At 47.1% G+C, this 17,060-nt stretch overlaps 1 protein-coding gene across 3 annotated transcripts in view; it reads right to left on the reverse strand.

Moving 5' to 3' along the window:
- IGSF3 (immunoglobulin superfamily member 3) overlaps window positions 1–17,060 on the reverse strand; it is a 165,774-nt gene that overhangs the window by 106,257 nt on the left and 42,457 nt on the right. For all 3 annotated transcript variants that reach the window (XM_038405027.2, XM_038405050.2, XM_043509902.1), the window contains one exon: window positions 8,729–9,106. In XM_038405027.2, coding sequence (XP_038260955.1) covers window positions 8,729–9,106 — 378 coding nt within the window. The remainder of the gene's footprint in view (window positions 1–8,728; window positions 9,107–17,060) is intronic.

The raw sequence follows: 17,060 nt of genomic DNA on the forward strand, positions 1-17,060 counted from the left end.
TTTTGGTGAAATGATTCTCACAACTGAACCCACTGCAGTTCAGACGTAAACCCATTTGACGTATGCCATCTTTTATCTTTTCTAGACCCAGAAAAAACAGGGACAAAAGATGAGGGTGGCATGTCAGATGTATTTACCAAACGATTAAAACACAGTAGAATTCTGTAAAGGAAGGGTGGTTGCAAAAAAGTCTTGGCATGGATACAAGGAAAGGTTGACAAAGAAGAAAAAAAACAGACTCCGAGGACTAGAGGAGAGCAAACATTAAAGTTCCCAGAGCTCTAATACCAGGATACCTAATACCAGGATGCATCCGATGAAGTGAGCTGTAGCTCACGAAAGCTTATGCTCTAATAAATTTGTTAGTCTCTAAGGTGCCACAAGTACTCCTTTTCTTTTTGCGAATACCAGGATGACGGGGCCATGTAAATTGATACATTACAATAGATATTTTATTAGACCAATTATAAGGGAGTCTGAGAGCACAGGATGCTGAAACTCTGAGAGGACTTGCAACCCACACTGCTGTAGAGCAACATATATAGCCCAATGAGCAAAGTGACCTAGAGAGCTCACTATCCCCTGGAAAGCACAAATTCTAGCCAGATGAGAAGCAATTCTGGACCTGCCTCTTACCAATAGGCTGCTTTGCCTGAAGAACCAAACCTGGGTGTGTTGGGATAGTCAATATTGAAGTAATCAGGAAAGCCCAAAATTCTGTTTAACTGAAGTCTAGGATCCTTTTATTCTTCCCTTCTGTATGGAGGCTCTGTCTATACTACAAATTACTTCGGTATAATTTACGTCACTCCAGGGTGTGAATAATCCACACCCTGAGCGACGTAAATTACACCGACCTAAGCGCTGGTGTGGACAGCGGTAAGTCAGCAGGAGACAGATTCTCCTGCCAACATAGCTACAGCCTCTTGGGGAGGCAGGAGTCAGGGCCATCCTTAGACATACGCAGCATACACGGCTGCTTAGGCACCGGAAAATTTGGGGCACCCCTGGGTCTTAGTGTCCACACTCCTCCTTGCCTCTTCCTATCGCTATTCTAATCTGACCCTTCCTGCCACCTCTTCCTATCACTGTTCTAACCTGACCCTTCCTGCAGGCTCCCAGCACAGCAGGCTGCTGCAGGCTGGTGAGTCTTCCTCTAGAGGGGATCTAGTACTTAAAAGTGAAAAAGCCTTCCCGACCTATTAGCACAACATTGAAACTATTAAAGAGCAATTCAAGTGGTAATGAAGCCATTTAAAATGCATTTGCAACCCCCAGGTATATACTGTCAGTTTCTGAATTTACTGACAAAAACAGTTGTGAATTACTGTAATATTTATTCAGAACATGTTAGTCTACAGGACCTTAGTTTAAAATTTGCTTTAAAATATTTCATTAGTGTGTTGCTGAAGATTATAAAATCACATCTCTAAAAAAATCCTTGCATAGATTTTTAGATGCACAAAGTGAGTATTCATCTTTAGCCTTAAATGCTTGGATCTTCAGACAGTTTTTAAAATGACAGGTTTCAGAATAGCAGCCGAGTGTTAGTCTGTATTTGCAAAAAGAAAAGGAGTAAATTTGTTAGTCTCTAAGGTGCCACAAGTACTCCTTTTCTTTTTAGTTTTTAAAATAAATTCTTCAAAAGATCACCCTTATCTAAAATTCGCATGCGAGCCCGGACTGCCATCGGGCACAGGGGCATCAGTTTAATGATATTGCATAGGGCCCCATAAATCCTAAGGATGGCCCTGGCAGGAGTTAAACCAACAGAAGAACTCTCTCCCATCAGCTTAGAGCAGGGCAGCTCTGCTGCTGTAATGTAGACATAGCCTTTAGATAGAGGGGTTTTTTTAGACACAGTCCCCTGCCCACCCTAGTACCAAAAACCAAAGAGGACTGGGGGGGAGGGAGGGCTGGAGGAAAAAGCCTCCATTGTATTAGCCTGCCCGAGGTCTCATTTTATGCCATTTTACAGCTTTTACTTTAAATAGCTAATTGTCACAAGCTCAGCAATATTTGTTTCATTGTGCTGGAGCCAATTGCACTGCTTCCCCCAGGCATCTGCCTCTCACCTGCACACTGGGGACAAACTCCTTTCTTGGGGGAAAGGCAGCTTTTAAAAAGCCTGCAGGAACCATTCCTGTCCTAAACTGCACACCATGCTCCCCCCTCATTACCAGTCTGTGTTACAGTCCTCTCCAACCTCTAAATCCCCCTGGAGTGAAGCCACCTGTGCCCCAGCTGACAGAATAAAATAAGAGCTACACAAGGCCACAAGACCCACTAGAGCACAGTGATTGCTCAGCCACATGTTAACGAGAAGCCAGGAGATATGAAGCAGGAATACAAGGGAAAGGCACAATTTTTATTTTGCTTTGAGCAGAGATTGACCATGGTTGCATTTCTTGAGGAGGGACAATGTAGAGGATGGTGAGAAATCCATCATAGACGGGTGTGTTCTCTTCCTTTCTCTCCTCTGCCACAACACATTCCTCCCACCCCTACCCCCACTTTCACTTTGCTCTCTGTGTGAAGAACTTGCCTCCCAGGCCAAGGAAAGAGGCCAACTCCCTTCTGTCTAAAACTGACTACAGATGTTTTCAGTGATCAATATGGAGGGAAATGCTAGAACCATGCAAAATGCAAGCAGATGTAAAAAGTGTTTCCCCCGTATTCCCAGCTCAGTCAATGCACCTTAATCCTGCTTCACAGCACACCTCTTATTTGAGTCCTGGGACCCCCATACACAGGTCTGTCTCAGTCCAGATGGGGCAGGCATAAATCTTTAAAATAAGACAGATTTTTAAAATATATTTTCATCAGCTGAAGCGATACATCCCCCACAGTTCCTTAATCAAGTCCCATCTGTCCTATGTCCTGTATGGAAAACACCCAGCTACCTGCCACATTTGATACATTACTAAATGCTGGTCACAACCAATGAGAATCCTAAAGGGAACGACACCAACAGACGAGCCCAAGTGCATTGGATTTCAGCCAGGAGAGGAAGGACAGTAGATCTGTTGGCTGTGGGTGCAGTGTTGGTAGGAAACGCCTTGTCAGGCACAGCAGCTGCGTAGCAAGGCAGAATACCAGGCTGCAGGGCCACCGTGCCTCACAGCTCATTACTTCTGCTCCTTTGCCTGCTTCCAGGAAGCCAGATTTAGGATTCAGTGGAGAGGACGTATGCCGTCCGCCTCACCCACATCTCAACCACGTCAGTGATGCTAGGACTTCAGGAAAAGAGAGCAGCAGGCAGAGTGTGTGTCTCAGCCAGGTGGCTTGTTGCTACAGCTGGAGAAGGAGCCAACAGGAAAAGGAGTAGCCATATAAATGCTGCAGAGGTCTGGTTCCTCCACACCTTTGACCTCTCAGGACATCTCAGTGTCATATTGTGACTTGTGAAAGACAACAGAGAAACCACAGCAACTGGGCAGCCCTCATGGGCGCAGTGATGTAACTGAGTCAGCTTGCTACCCCTAGGGCCAAGTCGCGAGGAGAACTGCGGGGACTGCAGAGACGCCAACAACTGATTGAGCTGTAAAGAGGAGGAGACATCACACACACAGCCCAGCATCAGAATTGGGTGAAGACTGAGAGCAGCAAGAGGAAAGGTATTGCTTTGGTGCTGGCTGGCCAGGGGGAACATGGCACAGAATACAGATTAAGTGCCAGTCTGCACAAGGTGAGCTAGGCTTACTTAGACTGGACTGGCTGGGCAGGAACAAAGTCAATGAGTTGGGGGTATAGCTGGGTTAAGAAAGCTTGTGGGGGGGCCACCAATTCTAGTTAGCCCTATTCCAACCCTGCTAAATTTTCACCTAAATCTGCCCAGCCTCCCAGGAAGGAGAGGTCACCAATACCCCCAGTTCCAGCTCTCTTTAGTATGAACTAGCCAGGTACCCGGGGGCTTTGCATTGCAGATTCTACATTGGAGACAACTGTGCTCAGTTGCTTTTGGTTTTTAAAGTCAGAACCAAGACACAATCTTCAGAATGCCCCTACAGCTCCACCACTTTCAGAGCAGAAAAAAAAAATCAGGATGAAACTAGAGGATGAAGGCATGAAGAGTTCACATAGCTCCTATGCTGTAAGCCTTGGGATATGGCAGGGCCCTGATACGGCTAACCAATCCCCATACATGGCCCCAGATTCCTTTACAGGGCAAAGCATGCCTGCAATCGGGTGAATTCTGCAAGGGATTCTCTTCAATATGCCAAGGGGATCTTCTCAGTTGACCTAGCAGGTCTTTTCCCATCTCTAACTTCTATGAACTGGGAATTAGTGTTGCAGCCTGCCCATTTTCATAAATTCACAGCACCTGAAGATAAACATCTCAAGGCGGTTTTTTTCCCCCCACCAAATGCATCCGATGAAGTGAGCTGTAGCTCACGAAAGCTTATGCTCAAATAAATTTGTTAGTCTTTAAGGTGCCACAAGTACTCCTTTTCTTTTTGCGAGTGCAGACTAACACGGCTGCTACTCTGAAACACGGCGTTTTAGGAGCACCTCAGGTTGTGGGCTTCAAGAAATACCAAGCAAAGCTGAGGGGGATCCAGCCCAATTCCAGATTCCCTATACACACAGAGGAACCCTCATCATGCTGTGTATTGAGCTATAAAACAAAAAAACCATTTCATGATTTTTATTAAATGTGGGAAGGAGTGAACCTTCAAGCCCAAGTGACATGACTTTAAAAATACCAAATCAGTCCAACAGTTAACAATTGAAGTGTCTTGGCTTCATAGCACAAGGCACCTGTTCCAAGCGGGAGAGAACAAACACTACAATAGCTCAGGGTGCAAACAGTGGCCAAAAGGAACAGTTAACAGGATGCATTAGCACAGCAAGAGGTCACTGTGCTGACAAGGAGTCAAACAGCAGCTGTCCGAGGCAGGCTGCACTAGAATCCCACCTGACCTCAGAGCCAGATGGCTCTAGATCCCTCAGACCTGTTCAGAGAGCCTTCCCTGATCGCCAGGTCCCAGAGCCACCTTTTGCAACTAACAGGAACAGATTGTTCAGTTACCATTTACCATGAACCACAACAGCACTAAGTGATCCAAAAGGCCAGACTATGCAGCTTCTAAACCCTTCCCATGCCCCTCTCCGTACCCGACCAGTCCCACATCGTTTTTTTAGCATCTCTATTCTCTCTCTCACCAGCCTCTCTACTGCCAAAAAAAGCCGCTCAACCTAATGAGGGATTTAAAAATTCATAACGGAATGAAAGGAAAAATGGTTGGCTCCACTTTGGAGAAAATGAGAACAGTAATTCACTCAAGACTCAGCAGCTCTTGAATGGTTATGCTTTACTCCTGTGTGGGCTAAAGGAAACGGAGGACACACACGTGTGCTAACAAGAACCCAAAAGGAGGAAACCTGGCTGCAAACCTCATGCCTCCAGTAACTAGAAGCATTCCCCACCCACCCAGCCATCCACAAGGAGTCACTGCCCTGACTCACAGGGGGATTTCTCACATTAGCCAACAGAATCCTGGCATCTTGCAGAGCAGAGACTATTGCATTTCAGGTGGAAAAACTGCCACCAAGCAGAAGAAGAAACAGTTGATTGCCCAACATGATCTGCTAACTTTGCCAACTTCCTCCTCTGGCTCCATTCGTGCAGTTGAGCCCCATACTGCCCTCCTCAGGAAAGGAGCTCAGGGCAAATTTGAATATGCTTTCCCCAAAAAGCAGGATGGGATACAATTGCTGTTTAGTGATGTTTAAAAGGAAGGCAGAGAGAAGCAGCCAGTGTTTGTTAGCCGCAGGTCAAAAGCAGTTAGGTAGGCAACACATCTAGGATTTTCAGGGCAGGTCCTATCGTCTTCTCTTGGAGGAAGGGACAACTTTACAAAGCTAGTGCACTTCCGCTACAAAAAAAGTCGTGAGCCACATTATCCTGTAGGAAAGCAACTTGAAGTCCCAGTTGCCTTTGAAAGCTTTGTCTCCTGTTTGTCTTCTATCATCAACTTCTTAATGGCCAAGCAGGGTGAGAGAAGGCCAGTTGTCAAGGTCCAAAGTATTCCGACAACATATCCCTTCCCTCTCTCATAATCACCAAGTGGAAGCCCTCATCCCAGGCAGAACCTGAACTTTGATCCCCCTTGTGGCATGCCCAACCACCTGAGCAAGAGGGACCAGGTTCAAACACTGGGGTACTTGGCTCCACTCAGTCTGTAAAGAGCACTTAGGCCAAGTCACCTCTCAGTTCTTCACCATCTGCCCCAACCTAGGAGACCGACATCCCTTCCCCTTCACAAAGAGGTTACTTTCCACCCCCATAACCCACTTGCAACCAGTTCTCTTCCACCCTGGCAGGCAGAATGTGTCCCACTCCACACCCATGCAACAGCACATCAGGCTTTGTCTTCCTTCATGGAGTCACCTAACAGCATCTTACTGATCTCTCCCCCTGACCAGATAGCCCTCATGTCTCCATGACACAGCTCCTCCAGTTAGCCATCTTCAAACTTTAGAAACTGGCCAATCCACAAAGTGTCCATCCCTAAACTCAGCACAACATTAGACTGGCCTGCTGGAAAGAGTTTGCTAGTTCAAAAGTTTGCAGTGCCCCTGCTGTGCAGCTCTCCACTTTCTCCAAGAGCTAACTCCCCTCTTCCCTACCAGCAGCTTTCTGCTTTCATCACTATTTCAGATGCAGGAGGCATGCATCTACTCTAAATTCTTCTTCCATCCCATGGACCACTCTGCTCCTTCACCTAGCTCTCCTACTCCTGACTCAGGAGCCCCTGATATCCCCGCCCGCCCCACCCTCCAATCACTGTCCCCTCCCCTATCCACCATCTTCATCCCATTCATGAATGCTTAAAATAATTCAGGAATTAAATAGTTAAACTCCAGGTTAACATCCATAATCCTAAAGGGTTAAAAGCCTTCAGAGAGCTAGTGATTGCTCGTAGTTGGGAGACGGAGACAAAATGATTTGGAAACCAGTCTATTTTCTGAATTTCTCTGCCCTTGTTACTTCAGCTTCTATATTTATGCTTATATTATATTTATATTAAAAAAAACAGTTTATATTAAAAAACAGGATCTACGTTCCTTAGGAGTCCATCTGCTCCTGCTATTTATATCCCCACCAGAGGTCAAAACCCTCTGTTTTACATGGTGACAACTGAGATGTCACAAATATGTCACAGACAGATGAATGCGACTTCTTGTGGGGGAATAAATACCAGGGAAGATGTACTTATATGAAAATAAGATTTTGGTTATTTACAACTGCTCCTTAACATTAAGGAAACGAGGAAAGAAATACACAGAAAACAGCATTGTCCGAAGAGACTGATTTGCAAAGATTCCCCAGAAGACACCTTTGAACACTTTCCTCCAAAAATTTAAGCTTCTAATAAGAGAGAGAAAAGCCTAGTCAAAGCAGTGTTTGCATGATCTCTGACAACTATTATATTGTTATTATATTTTTTCCCCAAAAATATCAATCCCAAGTTGTTTTTCTGAGGCTGAAATCCTCTAAAATGCCAAACTCTGCACATTCGGCTGTAGGGTGAATAAGCAGCAATGCTTTGCCATGATACAGCACTTTTTGTCCCAGGATATCAATAGCACTTGACAAATGTTAATTGATTTGCACGCTCCTATGAGTTAAGTCACTATTATCCTCATTTTACATATGGAAAGACTGAGGGACAGAATTTAAAGTGCCTTACCCAAGGTCACAGGGCAGAGTCAGAAGGAGAACACCTGTGTCCTTGGTTCTAGCCACATGCTCCTTAGCAGAGGACATTGCACCACCCGCTCCAACCACAAAGCTATGCTTATTCTGATACAACCAGGGTGGGTAAGAGTGGATCAACTCTCTACCCACAGCAGCCCCACAGTTGTTATCCCACCCACTTATTCTAAAAGTGGAGAGCATAGTGAGCTGATTACAGCATGGCACTCAGAGTCAGGCTTTCTGGAGTCTGTTCTAGCTCTATTTAAGATTCACTGAGACACCTGAGGCAAGGCATAATCTCTATGCCTGAGCTCCCTCACTTATTAAATTGGGATACCACTGACCTAAACCTGACAGAGGCTTTAATTAAAGTTGGAAAACAACTCCGAGATCTTTTCTCTGAAAGGTGTTAGGAAAATGCCAAAACAAGGCAGCTCTTTCCGATTCATCTAGTACAAAGAAAAAGACAACCTCATCGCCCTCACCACAGGAAGCTCATCCCACTCCTTGTTCATTTCAGGATCCATTTCAACATTTCCCTCTTTGTTTCAGACCTCATGAACCTTGTCTGTCTGATTGCCTTTATGCTTATCTAGCACTGGCTTCCTCTCTTCCCTGCCACACAATTTTGCCCCCTTTGGCATGAAAGCTCTGTTCTCTGTACTGGCATCTGGAACAGGCTTCCTATTTTCTGCACATAAATCAACTCCATGTCCTGCTTTCAGCCAACATTTGAAATGCCTTTCCCACTCGCCTACGCCTCTTGGTTTCTCTCCTCTTATAAGCCTTATTACTGGAGTCTTAATTTATTCTCTTATGCTGTCTTTACACTATTGTTTCATATAATTTATACTATATACATTCTCTTCTCTTGTATTTTTCCTTACTCAAGCATTTTGGGACACAGCATGCATGGAACACACCACACAAGGGGCTTAATGAATTCTAGTACAGTCAACCCAGGATGAATCCAATACTTAGTGATTCGGCTTCCAGCCGACCGAGATAAAGCAAATACCTTACCCATCAGTTTCATCTTGGCGCTGTAACTCCCGAAGTACCTCAAGTCAGTGGTGGGTGTGTGGCACTCATACTCGCCGGCATCCCGGTCCTGGAGCAACGTGATGTGCAGCAGGGCAGAGTCCCCCTGTACCCTCTCTACGTAGATCTCTCCACTCCGCACACGCTGGGTGTAGATGGCGTAAGGAAAGGAAGGATCCATGGTGCTGATAATCTGCACTTCCCGCTCTGGGGCAGATGGCAGGTAAATGGACCACTGGAAATTCTGCTCTGAGGGACCCTGGTAGCCACTGACCTTGCACCAGATGGTGATGTGGGAGCCCTCAGTACGGTATAGAGGGCCTTCCTGAACAGTGACCTGACGCTGTGCCAAGGCCATGCCTGTAAAAAAGAGGAAGGGCAAAAAGTTAGTCCAAAAAAATTAAAAAAGTAGTCCACAGACTTTGCTATTTAGCAAATTAATACTTCATACATCCCTCCCCCCCCTTCACTTAGATACCATTCATTTCTCAAGACAGCCTTAGGGAATGGTTAAGTACCACCCTAACCTACTAGATGGGCACATATATGATGAGTGATTTGCCCAAGATCAAAAAGGGAGCCAGGAGCTGAGCTGTGAACAGAATCCAGGCATCCTGACAGCCAATCACTAGACAGCACTCTATGCCCTACCCCAGTTAGCAATTTTCTTATGCCTGCACCCTGTAAGTCATTACTGATATGAAAATTGTTTAAGAGAGTCTGAATCAAAATGCTTTGGGCTTTGTCACTGCAACCTCCTAGCTGCTTCACAGTTGCTGACCAAAAGTAACGCATCTTAAGAGATCCGTTAAAAGAAGTTTTAGTTTGGACTAAGACCTTTTCCTACAGTGCTAAGACCCCAGACACACGACTATTGTGTTAGCACAATAAGAAACCAGATCAGAAAGAGAAATGCATCACGCCAGGGTCACTGTCCAAGTTGGGTCAAAACTAAAAACAACATCGGAGGTGAAAAGCTAGGATAATGATTTTTTTAATTTTGGTTTTAAACATCTAAGGTATTAACATAGGTGAAGGATATTTTTAGCATTGTTTTTATATTGGCTGTGTCCTTTTAAAGTGGGAGAGACATGGGGAGAAAAAAACAACAGCATTTAGCACAGTGATAGACACATACTGGGGCTAGTCACCCCTTGCTGCTTGGATCAAGATGGAGCATTGCATGGTGGGACATGCGACTCTGCAGTCATCCTCTCTATTCTAAACAGTAGCACGGCCTGCAATCTGCTACATTTTATACCAATTATTTAGGACCTGGCAGCCACAGCATATGGATAGCACAGCCCTCAACGGGCCAGTGTTCAGGAACCTCCAAATTACTGAAATCTGGTTTGTTTGCATCTACATCCAAGGTTCTGGGGTTTGGCGATCAAAGTGGGTACTCAGTTATTGCGTTACCAACAGTACGTACACATTGCGAGGCCAATCACCTTGGCTCCTGTTACTGTTTACTTGTGATCATAAAACATCAATAAGCCGATTTAAAGCAGCCCAGCATAATCATGTTTGCAAATGTTATCCATTTTTAAAATAAAATATAATAAAATAATAATGCTGAATTCCAGAGGAGAATGTAATCTTTTCAAAAACTAACCGCTGCAAGTGAAAGAGGTAGTTTGCCATCTGAGGATTGACTCAAGCCCTCCCCTCCCTGAGGACAGCAGTGTCCAGATATGAAGTTTTCCCAGCAGAAACCTTGGAACGAATCCAGAAGAGACTGTTCTTACCAGCTCTAAAAAAAATTGTGAAAAATAGCTCAGCATATCCATCAGGCCATGCAGCTGAACAGATGGAGTGCAATTCAAACTATTAACTCGGGCTCAGCTCACTGCTGCTCCAAATTATGTTTCTTTTTCCTCTTTATGAAATAATGTGATTTAAGAGGAAGAAAGGAATATCTAGCACACTGGAAGCTGGGGGGGTGGGAGGAGGGGTGGGTCACAAAAAGCAGACACAAAGGCTCCTATGCTGCTAGTCATGCCAGTACCTCCATCCCAATGGTGCCAAGACACAGGTTACACTGTTGCCAATGATGCCAATACCCCAATTCCCTACCCTGTGGAGTCTATATTACATATTTTATTAAAGATTGCACCACCAAACAAAAGTCTTTGCAGGAAAAAAATAATCTGTGACCACGTAATTAAAAACGGTATCATAATGCATTATGCATACACACAACGAGAGAAAGCTAGTATGGCACAGGCAGCCTAATTCTGGCACTTCCTAATTCCAGAACTTCCTAATTCCTTAGGAATGCATCACTTGATTATAAAAAGTTATTTTAATGCAATGCTTTTGTTTATTCTATTTGTTTTAAAGTGTAATTTCCTAGGTTGGTCAGTTTGTTTTAAACAAATTGAAAAACGAGTTCTAGCACTGGTATACCTTTTGACCCCCCCACATAGGTCATCAGCAAAACTGGGAACTTTAGATCCCTAGCACAGACCTCTGCCACCTGAACTAGAGAAGTAACTGCTAGCAGTAGTAGGCCATTATCACCTGTGGACTAGCACTAGAGGAGAATGACAGTCTGTTGTCAGCAAGTATTTGTGAAACCCACTGGCATACGAATGTTGGGGCTCAGGAATCTTGGCTTCTGTTCTAGGTTCTGAAGGAAAGGAGTCTTTACAAACACTTCTTCCCAGGTCATCCTCTGCACCACAGTTGGCATCTTTCGTCCCTGTCCTCTAGTATCTCCCCAAGCCCCACCTGTCCTGGTCTACCCCAGACTTCTTCTCCCTCCCCTCTTCTATCCCGCTTGGTTCCAGTCCACCCCAAGCCTCTCCCATCCTCTCAGCCCAGCCACTTCTCTTACGCTCTGCCCCATCCCTCACCCATCTGGATTTCAGTCAGATGGCTTCCCTTCCTCCTCCTCTATACTGCCACGGCATGAGCAGAGTGAGGCATTGAGAGCCCAGGAGAAAGTTTCCCTTTTCTCAGTTCCAGTGCCCCACATCAGAGTGGCCCCCAGCTAACAAGAGCAGCAATTTCAGATAAAGTCCTACTGAGTATGATCCTGTCTGGAGCTGAACAAGTGCTGTGCTGATGGAGAATGCTCAGAGCAGATGGAATGGTCCAAGAATTTTGCTGCCAGCCTATAACAACAAGCCTCTATTGAACATGTACGAACTGTGATTTTCAAAGTCTTATAGTTTTGGTGAATTTTCATGAGGATAGCAAGTAGCATGCCTCCAGTACTACGTGAAACTCCCACCACCTTGCCAAGCAACAAACCCCTGCTCCAAAGCACAAGGCAGCAGCTCCAGAGTTTTTCCACTGTAGGAACGTTTGTGCTCCCCCCCTCCCACACACACACACCTTTTTCACCCCCTATAAGTTTCCTCTAACCTCATGCTCAGAAACAGCTGTACCATCTTTGCTAAAGCTTTCTAAAAAATTCAGCTTCAGAGACACACCCAACATGGAAAACTTCAGCATCAAGGTTAAAGTTTTGCATGGTTATAAGCAACTGAAAACAGGGCCTTACAACGGAAAGTGTTAGGCAACTTTATATTACAGTAGTGACACATTCAGCTTCTCCCAGTCAATCTAAAAGTTCATCCACTTGGGGCATGAGGTAGGTGTCAAAGTTAGAAACTGTGTTCACCTTCCTGAAATCTGTGCAGAAACATAGTGAGCCATTAGGCTTTGGAACCAGCACGATAGGACTCCCCCAGCCACTCTGGGACTCTATCACCCCAAGTTCCAACATGGTTCTGATCTCTTTCTTTACACCCCCCCACTCCCTCAACTTGTTGGGGATTGGTCAGAGCCCTTCTCTTATTACCTTACCAGGTTCTGTATTAATATGGTATTGCGTCAGGAATGTCTTCCTGGGTAAGGCCGAGAATACCCATGGAAAACCAGCCACCAGCTGGAGTGCCTGTTCCTTTTGCTTATTGTTTAAGTTCTTCCAGAGGATCACCGAGCCTTCTTTTAGGAATTCTTTACTTACCTTGGGAACCGTAGGGAGGCGGTGTAGTTCCCCAGTGCCCCGGAAAGGGACGAGCTCTGCCGGACACCAGAGTGGGCAGAGCCAGAGCACTCTAAGCCCGCCCCCCAGAGGATCAGTGGCCGGACAGGAAGTATAAGAGCTCAACCTCAGAGCTCACTCAAGAGGCAGCTGCTGGAGAGGCCAGACACCTACGGCTCAGCTCCGGCCAGGGAGACTCCAGCAACCAGCAGCAGACCTGGAGACTGGCCTGACCGGCCAATATTCGATGTGGACCAGCGTATGGGAGAGTCGCTGAGCCTACCATCCAGAGCCTAGGCCTCCAGGCTAACCCACACCTGGGGACGATCCAGTTACAGTGCATTCATGGTGACATATGACCCTACCCCAGTGCCCAAGTCCAGCTGACCATGGATGGGGTCACGTGACCGATGGTGGTCAGCCTGGCTCCTCGACTCGCCTACCCGGTGATCCTGGGGCAGGACTGGCCAGACTTCGCATAAGTCCTCTGCTCAAACGCCAAGAAGAGTCCTGCAGTTGCCCCAGTACTGGAAGGGGGCCTCCCTGAGGCCCAGTCAGAGGGGGAGGAGGCACCATACCACAGCGGACAGGAAGAACCACCCGAGAACTCCTCTCCGGGAGTTGCTACTGAACCCCTACTTCGCACCGACTTTTGCCATGACCAAAGGGCAGATCCCACCCTCAGTCATGCTTACAAGCAACTAGTCACTGTCGATGGGGCCGTAATTGACCCACACCGGGGGAAGCAGTGGCCACACTTTGAACTGCGTCAGGATCGGCTCTATCGGGTAGAACGGGACCCGCGCACTGGAGAACCCCAGACCCAACTACTCGTGCCTCGATGTCACTGGAGAGCGTTAATGAAACCCGCCCACGACATCCCTGCTGCCGGATACTTAGGCCACGAGACAACACTAGTCCGGATACTGACACGTTTCTTCTGGCCTGGCATGCATCAGGAAGTGAGGAATGATTGTAGCTCCTGTCCAGAGTGCCAGCTAGCCGTACCGCCCCATGCCCATAGTCAAAACACCGTTCAAGCGCGTGACCATGGACCTGGTGGGGCCCCTCCCAAAAAGCGCCGCCAGATTGCGGTATGTATTGGTCCTAGTAGATTATGCTACCTGTTTCCCGGAGGCAGTACCACTGTGGAGCATCACAGCCCAAAGCATCGCAGGAGAGCTCGTGAAAGTCTTGCTCATGCAGGCCTGCCCCAGGAGATTCTCACTGAGCAGGGCACCAATTTTACCTCCCAACTGCTGCAGCGGGAATGTGGGCTCCTGGGGATCAAGCAATTGTGCACCTCCATCTACCATCTGCAAACCAATGGCTTGGTCGAACAATTTAACCGTACTCTGAAGGACATGTTGCACAAATTCCCCCCAGAAGAACTACGCCAATGGCACCAGCTACTCCCGCCTTTGCTTCTGGCGATCCGGGAGGTGCCCCAGTCCTCTACGAAATTTTCCCCCTTTGAATTGCTGTATGGCTGCTGCCCATGATGCGCGAAACCTGGGAGAAAGCTCCATCACCAAAGCCTCTTGAAATATGTCCTCCAGCTCCAGGAACGCCTCACTCAGGCCAGAGTGCTCGCTTGGGAAAACTTAAGGGTCACCCAGGAAGCTCAAGCACAAACCCTATAACCTAGACACACAGAGTTGCAGCTTTAAAGCTGGTGACTGGGTCCGGCTTCTCCTGCCCTCGAGCGAGTCAAAGCTATTGGCCCGCTGGCAGGGGCCCTACGAGGTGGTCCAGAAGGTTGAGCCCGTCACCTATGAGGTCAACGAACTGATGTAAGAAAACACAGAGGTACCATGTCAACCTCCTGAAGCCCTGGGAGTGAGAACTCCTACCTGCTGGAGCCAGAGCTGAGCCCCTGTGCCACCCTGACCCAGGACCCTGAGGGGCCCCAGCTTGAGGAGACCCTCACTGACGAGCAATGTAAGCAAACCCAATGCCTCTTGCAGGCGTTCCCGCAAACCTTCACCGTCCAGCTGGGTTATACAACCCTGGTTTATCATACTATTCAGACAGAACCTGGGGTAGTGATCTGAGAAACGACCAGGCCCTTGCCATACCGAATGCGGCAGGTCGTCGAGGAAGAGGTACAGGCCATGATAGAGCTGGGTGCGATTGAACCCTCACAGAGTGAATGGCGTAGTCTGGTAGCACTGGTACCCGAGCCAGATGGGACGCGGCGCTTCTGCATCAAATTCCGATGCGTCAACGCTATTTCCAAGTTTGCGGCATATCCTATGCCTCGCGGAGACGAGCTGCTTGGCCAGTTGGGGAGGCTCACTTCCTCGCCACACTTGACCTCAGCAAAGGGTACTGGCAGGTCCACCTTGACCCCGCTTCCAAGGAGAAGACCGCGTTTGTAACCCCAACAGGTCTGTACCAATTCACCTGGATGCCCTTCGGCCTCCATGGGGTCCCAGCCACGTTTCAGCGGCTGATGGACCATGTCCTCCAACCCCATCGAACTATGCAGCCGCCTACCTGGACAATGTGGTCATCTACAGCCGCCACGGGGAGGATCATTTGACACGAGTAGCTGCAGTCCTGAGATCCCTGTGGGCAGCCAGGTTGACAGCCCACCCAAAAAAATGCTGCAAGAATGGATGGCAAGAAACTACTTATCTGGGGTACACCATAGGGAACGGACAAGTGAAGCCCCTTGAGGGAAAGGTCCGGGCTCTGGCAGCCTGTCCGCCTCCCACCACAAAGCATCAGATGCGACAGTTCTTGAGGCTCACCGAAAAAAGAAAAGGAGTACTTGTGGCACCTTAGAGACTAACAAATTTATTTGAGCATAAGCTTTCGGGAGCTATAGCTCACTTCATCGGATGCATTCAGTGGAAAATACAGTGGGGAGATTTATATACACACAGAGAACATGAAACAATGGGTTTTTATCATACACGCTGTAAGGAGAGTGATCACTTAAGATGAACCATCCCCAGCGGGGGGGGACGGAAAACCTTTCATGGTGACAAGCAAGGTGAGCCATTTCCAGCAGTTAACAAGAATGTCTGAGGAACAGTGGGGTGGGGGGGGGAAATAACATGGGGAAAGTTTTACTTTGTGTAATGGACTCATCCACTCCCAGTCTCTATTCAAGCCTAAGTTAATTGTATCCAGTTTGCAAATTAATTCCAATTCAACAGTCTCTCGCTGGAGTCTGTTTTTGAAGTTTTTTTTGTTGAAGGATAGTCACTCTCAGGTCTGTAATCGAGTGACCGGAGAGATTGAAGTGTTCTCCAACTGGTTTTTGAATGTTATAATTCTTGACGTCTGATTTGTGTCCATTTATTCTTTTATGTAGAGACTGTCCAGTTTGACCAATGTACATGGCAGAGGGGCATTGCTGGCACATGATGGCATATATCACATTGGTAGATGCGCAGGTGAACGAGCCTCTGATAGTGTGGCTGATGTGATTAGGCCCTATGATGGTGTCCCCTGAATAGATATGTGGACAGAGTTGGCAACGGGCTTTGTTGCAAGGATAGGTCCCTGGGTTAGTGGTTCTGTTGTGTGGTGTGTGGTTGCTGGTGAGTATTTGCTTCAGATTGGGGGGCTGTCTGTAAGCAAGGACTGGCCTGTCTCACAAGATTTGTGAGAGTGATGGATCATCCTTCAGGATAGGTTGTAGATCCTTGATGCATTGGAGAGGTTTTAGTTGGGGGCTGAAGGTGATGGCTAGTGGCGTTCTGTTCTTTTCTTTGTTGGGCCTGTCCTGTAGTAGGTGACTTCTGGTTACTCTTCTGGCTCTGTCAATCTGTTTCTTCACTTCAGCAGGTGGGTATTGTAGTTGTAGGAATGCATGATAGAGATCTTGTAGGTGTTTGTCTCTGTCTGAGGGGTTGGAGCAAATGCGGTTATATCGTAGCGCTTGGCAGTAGACAATGGATCGTGTGGTGTGATCTGGATGAAAGCTAGAGGCATGTAGGTAGGAGTAGCGGTCAGTAGGTTTCCGACATGGGGGGTGCTTATGTGACCATCGCGTATTAGCACCATAGTGTCCAGGAAGTGGATCTCTTGTGTGGACTGGTCCAGGCTGAGGTTGATGGTGGGATGGAAATTGTTGAAATCATGGTGGAATTCCTCAAGGGCTTCTTTTCCATGGGTCCAGATGATGAAGATGTCATCAATGTAGCGCAAGTAGAGTAGGGGCATTAGGGGACGAGAGCTGAGGAAGCGTTGTTCTAACTCAGCCATAAAAATGTTGACATACCGTGGGGCCATGTGGGTACCCATCGCAGTGCCGCTGATTTGAAGGTATACATTGTCACCAAATGTGAAATAGTTATGGGT

Source organism: Dermochelys coriacea, chromosome 1, assembly GCF_009764565.3.
Source record: "Dermochelys coriacea isolate rDerCor1 chromosome 1, rDerCor1.pri.v4, whole genome shotgun sequence".
NCBI classification, from domain to species: Eukaryota; Metazoa; Chordata; order Testudines; family Dermochelyidae; genus Dermochelys; species Dermochelys coriacea.